The 24,270-nt window shown below is 41.1% G+C and overlaps 1 protein-coding gene across 5 annotated transcripts in view; it reads left to right on the plus strand.

The window, feature by feature from the left end:
- Positions 1-24,270, plus strand: part of setd5 (SET domain containing 5) — a 149,683-nt gene that overhangs the window by 112,710 nt on the left and 12,703 nt on the right. For 3 of the 5 annotated variants that reach the window (XM_034167330.1, XM_034167331.1, XM_034167332.1), the window contains exons 12-22: positions 2,762-3,005; positions 4,287-4,370; positions 4,563-4,712; positions 4,965-5,363; positions 13,352-13,612; positions 14,538-14,655; positions 15,289-15,518; positions 15,757-15,813; positions 16,678-17,154; positions 18,058-18,150; positions 23,286-23,572. In XM_034167330.1, the coding sequence (XP_034023221.1) occupies positions 2,762-3,005; positions 4,287-4,370; positions 4,563-4,712; positions 4,965-5,363; positions 13,352-13,612; positions 14,538-14,655; positions 15,289-15,518; positions 15,757-15,813; positions 16,678-17,154; positions 18,058-18,150; positions 23,286-23,572 (2,400 nt within the window). The remainder of the gene's footprint in view (positions 1-2,761; positions 3,006-4,286; positions 4,371-4,562; positions 4,713-4,964; positions 5,364-13,351; positions 13,613-14,537; positions 14,656-15,288; positions 15,519-15,756; positions 15,814-16,677; positions 17,155-18,057; positions 18,151-23,285; positions 23,573-24,270) is intronic. The other 2 variants (XM_034167333.1, XM_034167335.1) reach the window with 1 other exon arrangement.

Raw genomic sequence — 24,270 nt, forward strand, 5'->3', positions numbered from 1 at the left:
AGTCCTTCTGGATCTCTGTAACATCAGTACACCAGCCAGTGTTCTTGTAAAAACAGATTCCTCCACCCTTCATCTTCCCAGAAAGTTCAGTGTTGCAATCCGCTCTGAGGAGTTGAAAGCCCACCAGCTGAAGTGCAGAGTCCGGTATCGAAGCACACAGCCATGTTTCCATGAAACACAGGGCTGAAGATAAGGAAAAATGTGTTTTTCCCTACCAGTAACTGAAGTTGATCCAGTTTGTTGCACAGTGAGCAGATGTTAGAGACAAATATTCCTCGCAGACGTGTGCAAAATCCTCACTGGCAGAGATGTAAAAGCATGCTGGTGCACTTCCCTCTCCTCCAGCGTTTTGCAAAGGTGAAGGCACCTTTGACCACAATATTTTTACGCATATAAAAAGAAAGGTAGGAAAAGGTGTGTCTGAGTCATTTCCCAGAACTTCATGAGCTCATTCCTGGTGAAGGCGCGACAGGTACTTCAGCAAAAACAGAGTTAACAATTGAAAAATTAAAAAAAAAAAAAAACACACACACCAAAACTTGTAACTGGATAGCAACTGCGAAATAATCACGTGCACAGAACCGATGGCTGTAAAGTGTATGGATTTTCTGTTGTCTTCACTCATTCTGCCGCTTGCAGTGTATAGCGTAATCCTGGCTGAAGAATAATCATGATTGTAATCAAAGCAAGACATGAAAATTTGCACATTTTACTGCCACTGGTTGTTATCCAGTTAGTTTGTCCACAATGTCTGAAGACTTCAGTCATCAGTTGATACTGTTGTTGTGATTCAAAGTTCTTTGTCTTGTTAGCGTAGAACATAACATGAACACAGCAAAACACATGAAACTACTGGAGCTGTGTACTTTGTCACAATAATGACAATCATGCCTTTGACTATCCAGACATGAGTGTTTATACTACAGTCAACTAAAACTTCTCCTTTGCCAAGATAATCCATCCCAACTCACAAATGTGGGATATCAAGATGCTGATTAGACAGCATTATTATTACACAGGTGTGGCTTAGGCTGGCCACAATAAAAGGCCACTCTGAAATGTGGAGTTTTGCTTGATTGGAGGGGCGGGGTGTCAGAAAACCAGTCAGTATCTGATGTGACCATCATTTGCCTCACGCAGTGCAACACATCTCCTTCGCATATTGTTGATCCGGTTGTTGATTGTGGCCTGTGGAATGTTGGTCCACCCCTCTTCAGTGGCTGTGCAACGTTGCTGGATATTGACAGGAACTGGAACATGTTGTCATATATGCCAATCCAGAGCATCCCAAACATGTTCATTGGGTGAAATGTCCAGTGAGTATGCTGGCCATGCAAGAACTGGGATGTTTTCAGCTTCCAGGAATTGTGTACAGCTCCTTGCATCATGGGGCCCTGCATTACCATACTGCAACATGAGGTGATGGTTGTGGATGAATTGCACAGCAGTGGACCTCAGGATCTCGTCACATTAACTCTATGCATTCAAAATGCCATCAGTAAAATGCACCTGTTATCCATAACATATGCCTGCCCATACCATAACTACACTCAATCCACAACGTTGACATCAGCAAACCGCTTACCCACATGAAGCCACACACGCTGTCTGCCATCTGCCCTGAACAGTGTAAGTTGGGATTCATCCGCGAAGAGAACTCCTCTCCAGCGTGCCAGACACCATCAAAAGTGAGCATTTGCCCACTCAAGTCGGTTACGCCAATCAGGTTGATACTCCGATGAGGACGATGACCATGCAGATGAGCTTCCCTGAGACAGTTTCTGACAGTTTGTGCAGAAATACTTTGGTTCTGCAAGCCGATTGTTGTAGCAGCTGTCCGGGTCGCTGGTCTCTTGGAGGTGAACATGCTGGATGTGGAGGTCCTGGGCTGGTGTGGTTACACATGGTCTGCAGTTGTGAGACCGGTTGGATGTACTGCCAAATTCTTTGAAATGCCTTTGGAGACGGCTTATGGTAGAGAAATGAAGATTCAATTCACGGGCAACAGCTCTAGTGGACATTCCTGCTGTCAGCATGCTAATTGCACGCTCCCTCAATACTTGTGACATGTGGCTTTGTGCTCTGTGATAAAACTGAACATTTCAGAGTGGCCTTTTATTGTGGCCAGCCTAAGGCACACCTGTGCAATAATCATGCTGTCTAATCAGCATCTTGATATGCCACACTTGAGGTGGGATGGATTATCTTGGCAAAGGAGAAGTGTTCACGAACACAGATTGACAAATTTTTGAACAATATTTGAGAGAAATAAGTCTTTTGTGTATGTAGAAAATGTTTTAGATCTTTGAGTTCAGCTCATGAAAAATGGAAGCAAAAATAAAAGTGTTGCATTTATATTTTTGTTCTGTGCGTGTGTGTGTGTGCGCGCACAATTTGTGATTTTTTTTTTTCTCTTTAATTTCTAATTTCTCTTTAATTGGTACTTTGACTAAAGAGTACATTGTGCAGTATAAAGACACTTGACTGATTGAAGAGTTGAAAACATTTCATAGGCACTTCAGGTGTGATGATTCACACTGACATCACGTTAGCCATTGCAGGATTAAGAGGAGGTCATCACCAAGTTTCGAGGTGCACTTACTTGTGTGGGTGTTCAAATGAAATTCAGATTGCAGTTTGCTAGTGTGATTGAGGCATGAGTTTTTCTGTATTTGAAAAATTATCGTTTGATTCATAGCTATTGCAGAAAGTGTTTTGTTCTTTGTTGATGTTCTAATCTCCTGTCTTACCAAAACACCAGTAACTACAAAGTGGACTGTGCCTGCCATAAAGGCAACCAGAACTGTCCGGTGCAGAAGCACAACATGAGCCCCAAGGAGAGTTTGTTGAGTCCCTCATCTCTAACACAACCTTCTCCTCTGGTTGGGGCTGAGACTCGGAGACGAAAGGCCCGTCGAAAAGAGTTGGAGGGCTACCTAGCCAGCGAAAGCATCCAGACCCAGCACCCAGAGGCCAAAGAACTGCAGGGAACCAATGACACAGAGGTGGGTGTTTAAATGAGTGTTTTTTTTATTTACAGTCCATCCTAGTATTCAGTGCTTCACATTTTCCACATTTTATGTTACAGCCTTATTCCAAAATGGATGAAATAGAATTTATTTTCCTCAAAATTCTACACAGAATACCCCATAATGACAATGTAAAAATGTTTTTAGATTTTTGCAAATTTATTAAAAATTAAAAAATCTAAGAAATCACATGTACATAATTATTCAGTGTTTGCCATGAAACTCAAAATTGAGCTCAGGTGCATCTTGTTTCAACTGATCATCCTTGAGGTGTTTCTACTGCTTAATTCGAGTCCACCTGGGGTAAATTCAGTTGATTGGACATGATTTGGAAAGGCACACACCTGTCTACATGTAAGGTCCTATAGTTGACAGTGCATGTCAGAGCACAAACCAAGCATGAAGTCAAAGGAATTGTCTATAGACCTCCGAGACAGGATTGTCTCAAGGCACAAATCTGTGGAAGGGTACAGCCTCCATCATCCATAAATAGATAACCACAATATTTAATTTTACAATATGAAAACCAATTTTTAAAGTCCAGAATTGATAGAATTCAAATCTGATTCAAAATCAATTGCTAATAGAAATGAGGTAAACATGTCATACCAGTTTCATTCAGCAGAGGGTGCAATGTATTGTGGCAATCCCTCAGTGGTGAGGAAGAGCGTCTCTTGATCAATTCCCAAATGCAATAGTAGATGCAGAGGTGACTGAACAAGTCCAGTCTTGACATGCACTGTTTTTGACAAATGTTACATCTGGTGGTAGATATAATCTGAGAAGCCAACTCTCGTGCTGTCGTGTGTGTGTGTGTGTGTGTGTGTGTGTGTGTGTGTGTGTGTGTGTGTGTGTGTGTGTGTGTGTGTGTGTGTGTGTGTGTGTGAGAGCGAGATAGTCTGCCCATCCATCCAGGTGCATGTGTGCAAGGGGTGCCTGTCTGTCTTGCTGTTGTTACTCATTTTGCTCTTCAGATTAAGTTAGAATTTGTGTGAATTTTTCAGATAAGATTATCCTCCTCTAATTCAGATCTAAAAGTACATTCGAAATCATCTGTTGATTATTTACTCATGTTAGTCTCGAGTCAGTCATGCTCCTCCCCCCATTTATTTTAAGGTCACATGTAAGTCTTCCTGTAAGGTATAGAATATCTGCACAATGTATTTTCTGTTACTAATCTCAGAACTGGCAGACACTGGTTATAGTACTCGCTGGGTAAGACATTTTCTTTATCTGCTACTTATCTGTGCAATGAAGGAGAGACTGCTGGATGAGGTAAAGGTTGAAGAAGGAGAGGAAAGAGAGGTGGATGAAAATGGTATCGCCGTCTCCAGTAAAAGAGTATGCTCTTTCAATTATTTTCTAGTAAAACTGCTGTAGAAGTCATCGTCACTGTTTTTAAAGTTTTGGGATTGATTCTAGTGGCAGTAATGATTATATAATCAGTAATACTAAATATTGCTATAAATACATGCAAAAGTCATGCTTCTTAAACTCATGTAACTTTCTCCATATGTCTGCCCATATACATAGGCATTTAACTGTCTGGAAAGGAGGAGGAGGAGACTGGGAGGAGTGGAGGTGAAGGAGGAGGGTGCGGAACCAGAGGATTGGGCAGGAAACCCCAACATACACCATAATACTGCAGTTGGGATCAGCACACGCCGCACTACCTATGTCATGGTCAGTAGGAGAAAACCACCTGTTTTTTCTGCTTTATTATCTCCACCAACTGACACATGCGGGCATTGGTCATGTGATCAACTCTGTGGATGAGGTAACCCAGAAACCAATCATTTATACTGGGAGCAAAAATTCTCACGTGTTTTTTCAGCTGTGGTATTTGGTGGAGGATTGTGCTGTCTGAATGCAGGGGTGGTTTGGGGGAAAGAATGAATGTATACAAGGTTTCATTTTTATTATCTGCTCACACAGGATCCATCATCTTTAGAGGCAGAAAAAACATCATCTCCCAACCTGGCTACCCCAGCAGTTCCTTCTAAACCACCACGACCCACTAAGGCTCGACCTAAGAGCCGGATTTCTCGTAGGTCCAGTTCATCGCAGCGGGCTCGCCGTCAGCGTCAAGCACTTGCCCAGCAAGCAGCTGCAGCTGCTGCAGCTACTGCAGCTGCCACAGCTGCCACAGTATCAGTGACACCGGCAGCAGCTGAGCATGGTGCCGTTCTGGATGAAGAAAGATCTCTGGGTCCAAGTGGTGCTGAACAGGGTCAAGGGGAAACCAGTGTGACTGGTCATCTCTTAGATGCCGATGGCCATGGCCTTACCTGCATAAATAAGAGCAGCAACATGCGCCACCCAAAGACCAAGAAGGTTAGAATACATAAGATTTCTATGGATTAACTGTGTAATTCTATGGTAACTGCAGCAATGACAGCAAAATCTGGCCATATTCTAGCTTGCCATTAAGAATTAGCTCCGATTGTAATCCTGTTTCCATAGGTTTGCCCAATTGTGTTTGTGTGTGTAACCTGTTAATTCAGTAGTTACTGTGGCTGTGCCTCAGAGATCTGTGTAAAAGCCAGGAGAGGCCGACATTGCTGCAACACCCCACATCCCTTGACAGTTGTTTGGCTTGATTTTCTTTTGTTTCATTTTTGTTTGTATTTTTAACTCTGTTTATTGATCTTTAGAGATAAAACTAATTACTTTTACGAGGTCTGTTAGAAAAGTATCCGACTTTTTTATTTTTTTCAAAAACGATATGGATTTGAATCACGTGTGATTGCATCAGCCAAGCTTGAACCTTCGTGCGCATGCGTGAGTTTGTTCACGCCTGTCGGTTGCGTCATTCGCCTGTGAGCAGGCTTTGTGTGAGCACTGGTCCACCCCTCTCGTCGTTTTTTTATTGCGAATAAATGTCTGAATGATTTGGAGCTTTGCTGCATCAATTTTTTTCCAGAAACTGTGAGAGACCTCCAGGTGGGCACCGTTCGGAAAATTAATATGGCTTTCAGGGACGATTTTATGGGGATTACACAGATTAAGGAGTGATCCAGATGGATTAAAGACCGCCCACAACTGCTGAGAGGGCACTGCGCTCCGAGCGCCGATCGACAGGCTCAAACCCCGCTGAAACAACCAGATCATTTCCAACGTGAAGGCTTTGTTGATCCGGGACGTCGTCTGACTTTCACAAAAAGGCAGAAGGCTTGGACATCAGCACTTTTTCGGCACATTCCACTGTTACAGGAGTTTTTTTCATGGAAAGAAAAGCGGAGGGATGCGCCACGGAGCCGTTCATAACACGGCACAAAACCACCTCCGTGTTGGTCTCACAGGACGGCTTTCAGGTGGATTTCAGACGGCTGTCGGTTGCTTTTCAGTCGTGTGATTATCCGAGAAATTGAGCATGAGCTGGACATGCCCCAACATGTCCTGTGAGGCTTCATCACGGGTTGCTTTGCACCATGCGGCTCCACCGCGACGCGCGGAATTCCGCTCCTCTTTCCATGACAAAAACTCCTGTAACAGTGGAATGTGCTGTTCATTTCTAAACTGGACGCTGTCTTGACCCGGTATGTCGTCTGACTAGCACAGGAATTGTGAAAAGACGTGGACATCAGCACTTTTTCGGCACATTGAGACAGACGTGCAGCCTTATAGGAAGAAAGGCTCAACAGTTATGATAAATCTAACTTTAGAAATCGAATCTACATATCTCAGGTGACCTAAGCACAAGTTTTCACGTCTTAAATGTAAATATATGGCGCAAAATCGGCCAGAGAATCAACAGTGATTATACGTGCAGAGCATGCATTTTCCACTGACAGTGTGAGACCACTGCAGCCCTTTAACCTTCCAAGATGGCGGGGCCGCAGTCCGCTCGGGGCAGGCCTTTTGTACAACTCGACCCTATCTAGTAAATCTGTGGAGACCACAGCTACTCTGTCAAGGTGTGTAAGCTAAAACTTACCGACACAACCACTCCCACTTGTCTTCCATTCTCCACTGGGAACCAAAAAAAAAATTGCACTTTTCGCAACTGCTTCGGTGATTGCAGCTGAAAACAAAACCATACACCATTTTTCCCGTTAGAAGCGATGCTGTGTTTGTGCAGGCTGTCCCCGGAAGTGGTTAAATCCTGCGATATCATGCAGGGGTTCAAACAAGACTACAGTTCCCTATTAAGTTGACCAAAAAACTTTAATCGGCTTACCTTGCCATATTATAATAGTTTTGACCATTTGAAGCGTGATTCCTTCCTGAATGGTGATTATTTCATCATCTGAAGCGGGATTTTTTTTTTTTCATCCTGCGATTGCTGTAGGTCAGTGATGAGGGGTTTGACAATGCGGAAAATTCTAGATGATAAATTCTTTATCGGGAGTGGGTTCGGAATCTTTTTTTGTCCTCCCCCCAGCTACCTGCAGGTCAGCGATGAGGGCTTTGTCAGTGCGGACGATTGTGGAGGATAATTTCTTCATCTGGAGTCAGGGCTGGTATGATTTAAATCACTGCAAGAAATCAAAAAGATCATCAAAAATGATTTTGTTTTTAAATAAGCACTTAAAACATCACCAAAATATGAAATCACCATCAATTAATGGTAATTATGGTTACTTGGGTAAATGATGACTCATAATATCAAATCAGCAATTTCCTGGCAATATCACAGGTGGGCTTATTAGAGGATTATCTCCAGCAGAGCCATGTTCAGTCATGCATGAATGGATGCTTTGTCTGTCACTGCTTCTTATGATAAGAAAGAAGCTTGAAAGTTGCAGCCTGTACGTTGCATATGGCTACATAAGTACCAAATAGGACTAAAATGCTTTCAAATGTTGAACAGTAACATTTTCCAAACTGAGAATTTCCATTCAGATAATGGAATGTTCGTTGTAGTCATTATATTTAGCATGGAATAATGTTGTACATGTTGTATGTGCATCTTTGTTTTAACATGTCAACATAGATTTTAACTAATGATATTATTTGTATAGTCTCATTTAGAGTGAAATAAATAAAAATGAAAAATGCTCATTTAAATCAATAAAGGTCTATTTAAATACAAAAAAAAAAGACTTTTTATAAAAAAAAAAAAAAAAAGTTGATTTCTTTACCAACCCTGTCTGGAGTGGGTTCAAAATCTTTTTTCCCCCTCTGGCTGCTTGCAAGTCACTGGTGAGGGCTTCGTCAGTGTGGAAGATTCCTGACGATTTTAAGTTTTTGGATGCATGTAAAAATTTCAAATCGCCAGGAATCTTCCACACAGAATTGTCTGCCCTCATTGCTGCCTGCAGCAGCCAAGGAGGACGAAGAAATCATTGTCCACACTGACAATCGTTCCCAAAAATGTTCAAATCAAAATTGACTTTAATAGGTAGTCTAAATTTTTGGGGTCCACAACTTGTCCGTGAATAAATCTGACTTAGGACTTACACATGCGCAAGTTAACGGGGTTCACCTATATTATCATTATCAGTGTTATTATAATAATACTGATCAAATGACAAAATAGAAGTAATCATAAAATAATTATTATTTTATGATTACATCTATTTATTCTATCTACTAAATAAGTGTTTTCACTTTCTTGTGCATCCATGTAATTTTTTTTAAGTATTTACATTTATATTGTGCACTTATACTGAACTTGCCAAATAATCACACATGCACAAAATATATAGATGATCTACTGCCCCTGCTGGAATGGCGTGTGACTCCAAAATGTAATTATCAGTGTCCATTGGTCACTGTTAGATAATATTGCTAATTTCTCCAAAACTATTAGTTCTATCAAAATTCTGTTTTGGCAGCGTTCATCCTTGACGCAAAATATATAAGCATTTCAAATGGCAAATGTCAACTCTTCCTAGTTTGTCCGTGATTGAAGTTACACACGCACGCACACAGAACTTTTTGCCTTTTCTGCATTCTGCTGCAAACAGGTGCTTCTGTTTTTATAGACCCAAAACAGACGGTGGTGGGAGACATCAGACGTATAACAGTTCTCAGTCATATTAATGGCAACATGCCACTTAACTAAACTGGCTAAACCTGTTGAACTACAAAAACACCCATCAAAAGCACTAACAACATTGTTAAACTTTTATGAACCACAGTAACACTTAAAACCCCAAAATCCTGAACTCCCATGTTGCATTGCAGCACAGTGTCCATTGTTCACTGTTGTTAGCTAATATCGCTAATTTCTCCACAAGTATTAGTCCTATCAACTTCCTGTTTTTGCAGGATTTATCCTTGACACAAAATACATGAGCATACCAAACGGCAAATGTCAGCTTTCCCCAGTGTCTCGGTCATCGAAGCCATACGCACACATGCACACAGAGTTCATGTAGCAGAAAAAGCTGTAAAATTGGCACAGAGGCACAGAGCCTCAGCGGAATGCGTCTACTCCATTACTGCACATGAGCGCACCCCCCCCACACACGCACACATATATTTTTTTATTTTTTTTTATGAGGATGTCTACAGTGCATCCAAAAAGTGTTCAGTGCTTCACTTTTTCCACATTTTATGTGACAGCCTTGGAGTAAATTCATTTTTCCCTCAAAATTCTATTTACAACACCCCACAATGACAACATGAGTTTTTTTTTTTTTTTTTTTTTTTTTTTTTAATAAAAAAAAAAACTAAGAAATCACATGTTACAAAGTATTCACACCTTTCTCCTCAATACTTTGTTGATGCATCTTTGGCAACAATCACAGCCTCTGGTTTTCTTGAATATGATGCCACAGGCTTGGCGCACTTATCTTTGGGCAGTTTTGCCCATTCTTCTTTGCACCTCTCAATCTCTATCAGGTTGAGTGGCGAGTGTCGGTGCACTGCCATTTTCAGATCTCTCCAGAGATGTTCAGACAGATTCAGGTCTGGGCTCTGGCTGGGTCACTCAAGGACATTCACAGAGTTGTCCTGACGTCACTCCTTTGATATCTTGGCTGTGTGCTTAGGGTCATTGTCCTGCTGAAAGATGAACTGTCACCCCAGTCTGAGGTCAAGAGCACTCTGGAGCAGGTTTTCATCCAGGATGTCTTTGTACATTGCTGCATTCATCTTTCCCTCAATCCTGACTAGTCTTCTAGTTCCTGTGGCTGAAAAACATCCCCACATCATGATGCTGCCACCACCATGCTTCATTGTAGGGATGGTGCCTGGTTTCCTCCAAACATGACACCTGGCATTCACGCCAAAGAGTTCAGTCTTTGTCTCATCAGACCAGAGAATTTTGTTTCTCGCTGTTTTCGCTAAGAAGTAACTTCTGTCTGGCCACTCTACTGTACAGTCCTGTTTGGTGGATTATTGCAGAGATGCTTGTCCTATTGGAAGGTTCTCCTCTCTTCACAGAGGAATGCTGAAGGTGACCATCGGGTTCTTGGTCACCTCCCTGATTAAGGCCTTTCTCCCAGATCACTCAGTTTAGACGGGCGGCCAGCTCTCAGAAGAGCCCTGGTGGATCCAAACTTCCTCCATTTATGGATGATGGAGGCCACTGTGCTTATTGGGACCTCTAAGCTGTGGAAACATCTCAAGGATGACCAATTTTGAGCTTCACGGCAATAGCCCAGCAGCTAAGAATATTTAGAGCAAAATCTTGCAAATGGTGATATAAGCATCAAATTCAGCACAAACACTCCTTAGACTTTTGGAACAAAAAAAAAGACTAGCCACTTGAATTTTCAATAGGCAGCCAGGTAGGGGTCAATTGAAGAATTACACAGGGGTCAAAATTTAAAATGCTCCAATCAGATTGAAAACTACACTACATTATTTGTCTGATCATAATGATTCCAAAAAGGTATAGTTTGGACTATCCACTATGACTGAATGTTCAGGAGTTATGGGGCAAAAATGTCGACAAAGGTCAGTTTCACTTTGTACAGGGGTCAAAAGTTAAAGTTGCTCCAATTTTGGTAAAAAAAAAAAAAAAAAAAAAAATGCAAATTATTAGTTGAGCTAACAGGGTTTTAAAAAGGAATAGTGTGGACCATGTATCATGTTTAGTTATCATGTTACAGGGTAACATATGTCACATGTCATAGAATCCAATGGACGTTGACCTTGTTTCTCCTTTTCTTTGGAGACCAAGCATTCAACACAGTCAAAGCTATTCCATTCATTAATCCTATTAGCTCAACCAATAATTTGCATCACTTTTTACCAAAATTGGAGCAACTTTAACTTTTGACCCCTGTACAAACTAAAACTGACCTTTGTCACCATTTTTGCTGTTGTTACCCCATAACTCCTGAAGATTCAGTCATAGATAGTCCAAATTACACCTTTTCAACGGCCAATTTGCAGAGAAAATGATTCATCCGACACAAAATAATTATTTTATATACTCAGAGCAGAGCACGTGGCAGGTGGTGGAACAAAGAACGATATCCAGCTGGGAACACCGTGGGTGGGATCGTCACAACGACGGGCGTGCAAGTACGTGAATCAAAAGTCATGCTCATGTCAGGGGACCTTCAGGAGTATTTGTGGTGACTTTTGTGCTTGTATCACCATTTGTAAGATTGTTTGACTTATCTGCTGCACAATAAAGGCTGTGAATACTTATGTACATGTGATTTTAGTTTTTTCTCTTTAATATATTTGCAAAAATCTCATAAAAACATTTTTCACATTGTCATTATGGGATATTGTGTGTAGAAGTTTGAGTGGAAAAAATGAATTTTATCCATTTTGGAATAAGATAAATTGTGGAAAAAGTGCAGCGCTGTGAATACTTTCTGGATGCACCATACATTCGTGGTTTCCAAACCTGGTCGTCAAGTACAACTTAACCTCAATGTTTTCTTCGACATTCTGCCACAAGCTGGTCAGCTCATTCAGGTGTCTGTTAGTACTTGATTGGCTGAGCACCCCTGACAGAGATCATCAGTCATCTTTTGTCACAGCAGGGAGAGATGTAAAATATGTAGGTTAAGTCCGACTTGAGGACCAAGTATCACACCACTGGTTTACATTGTGCGATTTTTCAAGGGTGGTAATAAATTGTGCAAAGTTTCTATAATAAGTTGGAATGGCATGTGATTCCGGAATGTTTTTAAAACCTTACACCTCAACAGTTTCTATAAGAATGCAACCCTTTTATTTCCTGTTAATTACGTAATTTTTTTGTTATTTTACTGTCTTAATGTACTTATAAATTGATTTGGTTCTTGTTATCATATACACAGCATTATTATTATTATTTAATTTTATTATTACTTCTGTTTTGTCATTTGATTTTTAAATGGTCTACAATGAAAAAAAATGTTTTCACTTTCTTTTGTCATTCATGTGTTTTTAGCGTATCTACAGTTATAATGTACTTACATTGAACTTACTAAATAAAATCACGCACCCACGCACACTTTTAATATCTAGATGATTTACTGCCCCCTGCTGGGTTGGCATGCGAGTCCAGAATGTAAATATCAACACCCATTGTTCAGTGTTGTTTGCAAATACCCGTAGTTTCTCCAAAAATATTAGTCCTATCAATGTTTCCTTTGGGTAGCGTTCATATTTTACCCAAAATACATAAGCATCCAAACGGCAAATGTCAGCTGTCCCCAGTTTGTCAGTGGTCAAAACTGCATACACGCATACACGCTTGCTTTTATTCTTACACACCCACAAACAAGAGAGTGTGGTGGAAGACGTCAAACACACTAGCTTTCTTACTCATGGTAACGGCAACATGACACTTAACTGAACTGACTAAACCAATTGAATTACAGAAACACAATTAATCAATAACACTAACAACACTGTGAATCTAACATGAACAACAATAACATTTAAAACCCAAAAAAACCACGAACTCCCATGGTGCATTGCAGTGCAAAATCTATTGTTCACTGTTGTTAGCTATTATCCCTCATTTCTCCAAAAATGTTAGTCCTATCAACTTTCCTTTTTTACAGCATTAATTCTTGACCCAAAATACATAAGCATACCAAACAGAAAATATCGGCTGTCTCCAGTTTCTCCGTGATCGAAGCCATACGCACGCACGCATACATGCACACAGAGGCCACTTGGCTATTATAATATCGATGATGATGATGATAACTTCATCTCGATAGCAGTTTCAGCTTGGTAATTGTTTTTAATTAGATGTCATTAAAAATAAAATATGTAAGAATTCAAAGATTTGCTGTTTTTTAATTTGCTTTTCCCCCCACAGCTCTGTATGTTTGAGTGATTACAGTGTTCAGTGCTGGAACATTCCTGCCGCGAAGACATTTTGGTCACTCACAGATCACAGTATGATTTCCATGCAGTCATGTTTATGGTCACTTTAATCCCATGCAAATTGTCTTTCTCTGTATATGTAGTACTTGGTGACAGAGTGGTTGAATGACAAAGCCCCTGGAGGGGACAAAGCTCACTTTGAGGTGGCTGCTGAGCGCCCACTTCGGATAACCACTGACCCCACGGTGCTGGCCACTACCCTCAATATGTTGCCAGGCCTCTCCCACTCATCACTCATCTGCACCACACCCAGACACTACGTCCGCTTTGGCTCACCCTTCAACCCTGAAAGACGCCGACCCCGCCCTCTCCAAGTAGATGGCACTTATGGCTGCTACAAAAAGGTCAGTGACGTGGCACGCAGTACTGTTGAGTTCTCATTTTCACTCTTAATATGCAAGTATATAAAAAAAAATGTGTAAAAAGTTTAATATATTTTTAACCATTTCAGAAAGTGAAAATTTTATATATTCTACAGTCATGTAAAGTAAAATGTTTTAAGCATTTTTGTTTTAGGACGACAACGCCAAAAAATTCACTTCAACCTTGAATAAGTCTCTCTTTATGCAGTATAAATACCATGAATCTCTCAGCCTGGTTCAGTACATGCAACCACAACCACGGGGAGGACTACTGACTTGACAGTTGTCCAGAAGACGCTCACTGACACCCTCCATAAGGAGGGTAAATGACAGAAGGTCATTGCTGAAAAGGCTGGCTGTTCACAGATTGGATCAGAGAATATTCATGGAAAGTTGACTGGAACGGAAAATTGTGGAAGGAAAAGATGCTAAGTTTTATGGGATGACCACAGCCTTTAGAAGACCGAGTCAGTGTATCAAGAGCCACCACGTACAGACGTGTCTTGGAAATGGGCTGCAAGTGACTCCCCATGTCAAGCCACTCCTGAACCAGAGACAATGTCAAAGGTGTCTCACCTGGAATAAGGAGGAAAAAAACTGGGCCGTTGCTCAGTTGTGTATTTGTGTTTCGTATTAACTAAAGGTGTGTCTTTATCCAATTCCTCGGAATAGCCATTCTAAATCCCGAACTTATTAATTCCACCAAGTGTGGTCTAAATTTGATCTTAGCTTAAGTTATTTTGTTCATACACGGTTGGACAGACGGACACACAGGGCCAAAAGCCATACCGCTGACATGCACAGGTACATTGAAAATGCTTCTTGTTATGAATTCACTTATTGAACTCTAAATGTGTGTTGTAGTCTGAGAGTTGAATCCTAACATTAATGTTGTGTTGTCATGTAGAGGTGGATCAAGCAAGTAGAGGATGAGAGCTGTTCAGCCAGTTTGGAGGACGGCACAGAGTCCACCACCTCTCTGCAAAGTACCAGCAGCCGATCCACCCCCAACCCCCTGTCCACTGGTATGTGAACACCACCTCCATTTAGGTGCCACATTCATTACAATGTTTTGGAATTTTCCAAAGCCGATCAGAATCTTTGTTTGTTGTTTTGTTGAGAGTAATTCTCGAGAATATGTCAGTCCTAATTGAATGGAACTCAGTGAAGGACAAAACGAAATAACAATTCACATTTTCTTTTCAAGGTTGTCAGGTACATTTTTTGTCATAACCAGAAACTGTAAAAAAAAAAAAAAAAGAAAAAAGTATCAAGTTTTCAAATTTCTGAAGGTCCACATACATCAAATGCTTCAATCAGGAAAAATAATCAAATTTGATTTTAAAATCGTGATATTTAATCAAAATCACTGTATTCTATATTTTTTATTTAAAATTTCATCATCTACATGATACAAATTCTAATAAGTGCACCTGTGAAGCTTAGAATGACTGGTCTTAGACAAAATACGTGGTATTTTATCAAACACTTTAACAGACGTATGTATTTCATTCTTTTGATCCAGTTATACTTACCTTTTCATTTTCAGGATATCTTCTTCCATCTGAGAATGCACTGTACTTTTTATTTTTTGAGTAATTTTATTTATTTTTAATCATTCACCCTGCCTGAATTTTGTGTGTTGCTTTATTTCACAGAACTCAATGCACCTTTCAAGAAGCGCCGCTCCAAGTATATGGTTGAGGCAACACAAGCACCCTTGGACCACCTACTTCACCCTCTATCACCCATCACCCCACCACTCCCAGAAGACCCCCTCCGTCAGCTTCTCAGCACCTCCTGCAGCTCCCTGCTGCCCAACGGCCTGGCGTACTCACCCATGCCCTCACTACCCACTAGCCGCTGCAACACGCCGCTGCAATTTGAGGTAAAACCACCAGCGTGCTGTGCATTAGACTCACACCGTGCATACCACAGCTAATGCTGTCTACCCATTTTGATGAAGCACATTGAAAGATCAAGCACTTTTGGTTCTGACTTTTGTCAAACAAACAGAGCGTGCACGTTGGTTACCCTACTGGTGTTGGCATTGTTTTTATAGTCACTATTTATGAAAATGTAGATTTTATACTATATTTCATAAACGCCTTTGATTTAACTTCTAGAACATATCATCTCCTGAGGCATCTCCTGTCCACCGGCCAGAGTCCATATCTCCAGAGGTATGTCTTCATCTTTCACTAGCAGATAATTTCAAATGTGAAATGAGCATTGTTAAGGCCCCCTGACACTTGCACGACTTTGATTCATGCACCGTACACAGTGTGTCGTACTGGTGAGTAAACTTGCTGTGATCCAATGTAGACTGAATATGAGATGTGCGCCGCCGCATGCAAGTGCGCAAAGAGAATTTTGAAATGTTCAAAAAATCTCTTATTCATCAGTCATGCAACAAACGTGAAATGGCTGTGAACACTGCACGATCTACTCGCCAACAGTACGTGCTGATGCACGTTGATGCTTGATGGTGCGTGAGATGGCATGCACAGCTCATCAAGTCAAGTAAAGAAGTGAACAGTGTGAGTGATTGCGTCAGCACACCACATCAGAGCTCGTCTGGACAATTATAACGAGATGTTAAATCTATCATAAACATACTTTTACAGCTGCACACAAGAAGGAAAGAACATACGGTACAACTGTTTTATCAAGCTATTACAATATAAACATGACAAATAATTGCTTTTTTAGACTGCTCCAAATGCTTTCTTCACCTCGTTCAGCGCACATGCTGACTAAAACCTCCAGCTAGAACAGTCCGCTGTGATTCTGGAAGCGATTAGAGGCGTTTTCAACAGCCAACTCAAAGAGAAAAGATTAAACTGCTACGAAATCATTTTATATATGCAGCGTCCAGTGTGCAACGTGTGGCAGCCAGTGGAACAAAGCATGGCATCCATCTGGGAACACAGCGGGTGGGATCGTCACGATGATGTGCGTGCAAGTGTCAGGGCACCTTTATGTTCATATCTATATCTATATCATGTTTTCATTTCTGTCTCTGTCTGTTTTGATTCCACCCTCAGCCATGTCTTCAGACAGATTTTGATATCCATCGGTCCCATTTTCCAGACATTTCTCTCCCTTCCAGCTTGGAGAGCCCCGTAGCTGCGACCTCGGAAGAGTTTTTGCAGTCTGGAGGGCCATCAGGCCATGAGACACAGTGTCCACTAGCCAACTCCCTCAGTGCAGTTAACTGTCCCACCTCTGACCTAACCTCCCAAAACAGGGAGCAGGCATTTAGGACAGAGTTTAACCTCATATACACCTGTTCACCTCTCAATGCAAACCTGGGGAACCCGGTAACCACCGACCGGCGCCTTTCCCAGTCGGAAGGAGGCTTCTCCCCAGCAGAGTCTTTCCACAGCTCTGTAAGTGGACAAGGACTGTTGGGGGATGCAGGCCCTGGCTCCATGTCACCTTATGGTGAGCCTCATTATGGAGCAGGCTACCTCGACAGCAGCACACCTCCTCACACCAGCAACCCACCACAAAAGAAGAAGGCAAGTTCTTTATTGCTAATAATGTCATATGTGAAAAATGTATATTTGTCTTTGTGATCACAAATAATTAAGGCCAAGCTTTGACGTTTTTCATCTTTTCTTCTAACACATCATTGCCTTACGGTGTGATTTTTAAAACTGAAGAAAAGAAATCAGTGTGTGTCTCCTTGCTCTGTGTTTGCCTGTTCACATTGTGTTAATTACAGATAACACTAATATTCCAGGTTATTAAATCTAAACAAGTACAGATATTTTCTGAGTTTTCAATTAGAGAAGATATTGAGACATCCTTAAACATGCTTTGATGAGGGCCCTAGGGCTAAAGCTAGTTTTTACTGCACTCGGATCAGCACATGGACAGTTACTGCTGAAGCGGGCAGGAAAGCCCGCCATGTTTGGTTCCATTTGCTTCAGCACACATAGAGCAATTTCTGGACAGATGGCTGTCAGAGTCACACTAATGGTCTCTTGCTCAACAATTAAGTCTAAAGAATAAGATGACTACAATGGAAAGATTCTAAGTGAATGCATGAATCTTTTTGAAAGACTCAATAAACGATGTGCTCCTCGGCACGCCAGTGGTGGGCCACGCACACAGCTGAATCTGCATCTTTTTGAAGTAAATGCCAGGCATTAGGTGGTGGGTTAGGATTCACCATGTCAAAGAAGCAAGTTCAGGAGAAGCTACGATTGAGAAATGTCCACTTTTGCTCTTCAGAGAACCCCTACTCCACTCAAAAGCAAATGCCAATGAAAGATACAGTTATGAGTGTGTATCTGAAATGATTTCGACTTTCTAGCTTTGACCCTTCCCCCCCCATTCCCTGCCTCAGTCTTTTTCCTTTCCGCTCTGCTCTTTCACACTTTTTGCCAAGTCTCTCTATCACTTTTCTTCCAAGGCAGAGGGCCAACCAGCATACCATTAGTCTGCTGACAGGGAAGCCAGATTACCAGGCTATAGCTGTAAGAAGTGAATACAAGCCAGTACAAAATATGGTGAATATTCTCCCTATGACTACATCTTTAGAAGTGTGCATGTAAATATTGTTTTTGCATCTGCATACAACACCCACCCCATGCTCCTACAGCTCTGCCCCTCCCACTCCTCAAAGTCAACATTGCATTTTTATTCAGTAGTTTTGAGCAGAAATTTTATTTCATTATTCTGTTTATATTGAATTCACTTGAAGTTTTTAAAGATCATTCATTTCTTTCAACACACGAGTCCGATGATTCATGAATTCCCATGTGGAGATGAAACTCGTGTGTCTTTGCTCCATCTCATCTGTGATCAGTCCAACTCTGTAATGAGCAGTTCTAAATCTACCAGCACACTGCAAGACATTACGGGGATGTTGTTCCTTGGGCTGAGTTAATCAAATAGATGCCTCCTGCGAGTCGCCCCCCCCCCCCTTTTATTTTACGAATGGGGAAAAGTTTATACGTGTTGGTCTGTTAATATTAAAGGTGCCGTCAACAGAATTTCATGGCATACAAAAAAATAATCTATGACAGATACTAATTCATTAATGCTAATTTCAGAGATTAAACTCCCCAAAAAGCATCTTGAATATATATATAAAACTTTTCCAGCTCCCTGTTTGAGAACTGGAGGCCAAAAGGACTTGTCTTTAAGCATTAAACGGTTTTTCTAATTGGCTTACAGAATTAAAAAAAAAAAAAAAAAAAAGCAAACAACCAAGCATCTGTAAAGTAAGTCTATTCAGCTTCTCCCTTTTTTCACTCTGGGTCACCACAACAGATCTGAGATGGATCTTCATGTTGATTTGGCACAAATTGTACGTCGAATGCCCTGCCTGACGCAACTCTATATTACACGAACAGTGGTCAGGAGTGATCTTCAACTGGGAATGTTCTGCTGCGGAAACAAGCACACAAATCGCTTTCCCACCACAGTCCCCTCGCCATGTTTCATTGTTTAAAAATTATAGCAACAGGAAATAATGTTTCATAGCAACAAAGTGACATTGATCAAAAATAAATGTGTGGTACTGGACAGGCATTGGAAACAATTGGGAAAATGAGTACAGATCTAGAATACGCTACAAATACTGTATCCGCATTTCTGCCTGAAGTGGAGGTGGGTGAATGCACGGACAATGATACATTTGTCAGAATGCTCATCCCTCCATATATTTCAAAAAAATGTCTGGTTAAATAAAAAAATAACTCAACCATTTAGTGCCAGATGATGCCAGATCCTTTCCGCCTTGTGCGAAACTCTTGTACTACAAACTCTCAAATTGTCTTCATGGTCATGCGACTTCTACTGGTTTATTTAAAAAACAAACATTGCATGCATGGGTAAAATAATAAATTTTTTGTAATTCCCCCATCGAAAACAAACGTTATTGTGGATATGGAACTCGTGGAAGACATCGTCGCAACTAAGACGCGTAAGCGAGAAGAAAAATCTTGTGACAATTTGTTAATTTTTTGCTTCTTATTATCTTTTGGGGGTCACTAAATTAATTTCAACTTTAAAAAAATTATTTTGGTTGGGGGTTTAACCAACTTTTATTAAAAAAAGATGTGGGCAGATTCCCGGCCGGGAAGCGGGGCGGGTGGGGGCTACAAACGAGCCAATGTGCAGACGCAGTATGATCACTGCATTTATTTATTTATTTTTAAATTATTTGTTTGTTTTCTGAATCTTATTTGTCCAGTTCAGTGTCATAGGTGGTTGGGGCTTATGTCAGCGGTCATTGGGTGAGAGGCAGTGTTTTTTGGGGGGAAGGGGGTGTGTGTCGAGGGATGGATGCTTGCATAGTAGAAAAAAAAAAACGCTATGCAAAGCTTCTCCATTCATCCATCAGAGTCTTGGAGGCTTCCCTCACTTGCGCGATCACTCAGTTTTTCAGAACTTACTACTCAAGACAGAGTCATCATACATGACCATAATGTTTATATTTCCTAATAATTGATGTAAGTGAAAACCAAGACAGATTGAATGACATGCAAATGTTCATGACCCATCCCCAGACCTTTCTAAAAAAACTGAATGGTAAAGTGATTATTCACAGTGTGGTAAAAAAGGATTTAGTCAGCCACTGATTGTGCAAGTTCTTCTACTTAGAAAGATGAGAGAGGTCTCATAGTTGAAGTGTACATAGGTATGAGAGACTATGAGAGACAAAATGAGAAAAAAAATCCAGGAAATCACATTGTAGGATTTTTAAAGAATTTATTTGTAAATTATGGTGGAAAATAAGTATTTGGCCACCCACAAACAAGCAAGATTTCTGGCTCTCACAGACCTGTAACTTCTTTAAGAAGCTCTTCTGTCCTCCACCTGCTACCTGTATTAATGGCACCTGTTTGAACTCGTTATCTGTATAAAAGACACTTGTCCACAGCCTCAAACAGTCAGACTCCAAACTCAACCATGGCCAAGACCAAAGAGCTGTGGAAGGACACCAGGAAGAAAATTGTAGACCTGCACCAGGCTGGGAAGAGTGAATCTACAAGCAGGTTGGTTTGAATAAATCAACTGTGGGAGCAATTGTAAGAAAATGGAAGACACACAAGACCATTGATAATCTCCCTTGATCTGGGGCTCCACGCAAGATCTCATCCTGTGGGGTCAAAATGATCATGAGAACGATGAACAAAATGTCCAGGCCCGTCTAAAGTTTGCCAGAGAGCATATGGATGATCCAGAAGAATATCATGTGGTCAGCTGAAACCAAAATAGAACATTTTGGTGTAAAAACTCAACTCGTCATGTTTGGAGGTAGAAGAATGCTGAGTTGCATTCCAAGAACACCATACCTACTGTGAAGCATGCGGGTGGAAACATCATGCTTTGGGGCTGTTTTTCTGCAAAGGGGACAGGACGACTGATCCGTGTTAAGGGAAGAATGAACGTGGCCATGTATCGTAAGATTTTAAGCCAAAACCTCCTTCCATCAGTGAGAGCATTGAAGGTGCAACGTGGCTGGGTCTTCCAGCATGACAATGATCCCAAACACACCGCTCGGGCAACGAAGGAGTGGCTCCGTAAAAAGCATTTCAAGGTCCTGGAGTGGCCTAGCCAATCTCCAGACCTCAACCCCATAGAAAATTTGTGGAGGGAGTTGAAAGTCCGTGTTGCCCAGTGACAGCCCTAATACATCACTGCTCTAGAGGAGATCTGCATGGAGGAATGGGCCAAAATACCAGCTACAGTGTGTGGAAACCTGGTAAAGACTTACAGGAAACGTTTGACTTCTGTCATTGCCAACAAAGGTTATGTTACAAAGTATTGAGTTGAACTTTTGTTATTGACCAACTACTTATTTTCCACCATAATTTACAAATAAATCTTTAAAAATCCTACAATGTGATTTCCTGGATTTTTTTTTTTTTTTCTCATCTTGTCTCTCATAGTTGAAGTGTACCTACGATGAAAATTACAGACCTCTCTCATCTTTCTACGTAGGAGAACTTGCACAATCAGGGGCTGACTAAATACTTTTTTGCCCCACTGTAGTTATATAGAAGGTGCCCATACTTTTGCATTTCATTATTTTGGCATTGATATTATTTTTTTTATATACATACTGTTGATATTTGGTTTCACTTTGAGTTTAAAGAGCATCATTTTCAAAAATTTAATATAGATAAACTTAAATTTTCTTTTTTTTTACATACAAAAAGATAAATGTAAAAGCCAGAGGGTGTGCAAACTTTTTCATGCCACTGTGTTAATGTTTGGTGAAGAAAACCTTTTTTGATATTAGGTATTTGATGGTGAGTCTCCAGCTTGAATCTCACTCATCATTAAATACTTAGCTTTTGGAGTGAAACCTGAATCTAAATCTGAATGTCATATAAATGTAAATATAGTTGCGCACAAATGTAATGGAAATACAAATGTAATTTGAACATGAAGATAGGTTTATTCTTTCTTTTGTGAAGATTCAGGCAAGCCATCCATCTTACCGCGTGGTCAGTCATCCTGCTCCCTTGTTTCTATCATATGTCCTGCGTTCCCACAAGCCTTTTCTGTGTCACAGTGACATTATGATGGAATGAGTGCTCTTCTTCTCATTTTATTGTGGCACTTTGTGTTTTGTGTGTGTATGTGTGAGTGTGTGTGTATGCGTGCTTGAACTGTTGTTGATATGAGTGTTTGTGATTGTGTGTGTGTGTAGTTGTTTTGGGGTGTTAGCATCATGGCGTGCTGCATTCATTTTGCTTGCTGATTGGTCAAAGCTGAACATACTGTATGTTACTAACATAATGATTAAAAAATATGACATATGCCATATGTGGACCTTTCTCCAGACTGTAAGTATGCTCATCGTATGGAATGGAAATAAAGATGCACGCAAGGTTATTTTGAGAATGCTGCAATCTTGTTTTTTTATGTCTTTTAAGTCGGGTGCTTTAATATTATGTGCTAATACAAATCTGATCCAATATTAATATTTATCAAACATGTAGCTGCAGCTCATGCTTATGACAGTAATCACCAATTGGAATTAATAAAGCTATTTAAATATGCTTGAGAGCTGCATGCTGTTTCATTAGTTCTTCCGGTCACATTTTGTATAGCGTTGTTTATCATTTGGAGGAGTCGCGCCAGCTGTTGTGGTTGTTAAAGTTTAAATGCAGGTTTCTGCTGCAGCAGTGCTTGAGAAGCAGTGCAGTAGACGTAGACACACATATCAGCTCTGCACCCTGTGGTGTCACCTTAAAATGCAGTGATCCACTGGTCACATGTTCCACAATGCTTTGGGTGGAAGTGCATAACCAGGCGTTCACAAAGGCTGAAGTAAACAAAGTCTCTAAAACAGATAAATAGATCAGACTTTACTAAGCTGATGCTGACTCAGCAGGAACGGCTGCATCAGCTTGGAGCATATCTGGTGAAATCTATAGAAAATCAAGGTCTTTGGGGGGCATTCCCCGTCACACCTCCATCACACAAAGTAGTTGTTTTCCCAGGTGAGTGCTCTGTGGTTTTGGTGCATGCCATCTGTACACGGTTATGAAGTCAGTGCAGTCAGCAGCCCAGCATCCAGTGTGAATGGCATCAGTTCATGTGTTGAGCCCGTGTACCATACTGTGTTAGTTCTTATGGTGCAGATTTGATAATCATGTTTCTTCTTCCTCTGCTGTCTCAGGTGTCTCTGCTGGAGTATCGTAAGAGGAAGCAAGGCTGCAGTCGGGACTCTGAACATGGTGGCAGCACTTCGTCCCTAAGTAGCACACCCACACGGCTTGGGCCCCACTACAGCCAGGACTCTCATCATCCCCATTCCCAGCAACAGCTTCAGCCCCCAGCCTCTCCACACAGCTCCTTCTCTTGTTCAGCACATCTCTCCTCCACCCCTCAGATAGAAGCAGTCAGTCCTCCAGACCACCAGACCTCAGCAGTGCAGTGCCAACACCAGGACAGCAGCAACCAGTGGTGAGAGGGCTTACAAGAGTGCTGACTAAACCTAACTTCCAGAATGACACACAGTGAAATACAAGTCTTACTTATAGTTTCTACTCAGTACAGTTATGATTTTCACCCAAATAATGAGTATAATTTGGTTCATTTGGATACCCATTACATGGGTATTTTGGTCTAAAAATAAGTTGTGGTCAAGAACATTGTTGGTGCAGTGATATTGTCTAGCAGCAGAATACATTTACATTTCTGGTATTTATAAGTCCCATAGGCTTCTCATTGTTTCACTCTGGGTTGCCACAGCAGATCCTAGATGGAGCTGCATCTTGACTTAGCACATTATTTACACTAGATGCTCTTTCTGACGCAACTCCACGTTACATGGAGATTGGGGAGAGGTGTTTTTGAACCAGGAACCTTCCACTCTGGAAAGAAGACCATTAACTGCTTGCCCACCACCCTGCATTGCAGGTACTTAAGAGATGAAACATCCAGGTTGCCTTACATGGAAGTCACCACATGGGTACATTTGCACAAAGATACAGTTTAAAATAACATAGGACCATGAAATTGAATTGCCAGTCCCAATAATTGTCTCAGTCCATCCAGCTGTAAATTGCTACTGCTCTGAATGTGTCTGCTTCTCTGGGATTAAGATTAGGGGAGTTCTATAGGGGAGACTAGACAGCATGAGATGGTGGTTTGAAGGATGA

The sequence above is a fragment of the Thalassophryne amazonica genome, chromosome 3, assembly GCF_902500255.1.
Source record: "Thalassophryne amazonica chromosome 3, fThaAma1.1, whole genome shotgun sequence".
Taxonomy (NCBI): domain Eukaryota; kingdom Metazoa; phylum Chordata; class Actinopteri; order Batrachoidiformes; family Batrachoididae; genus Thalassophryne; species Thalassophryne amazonica.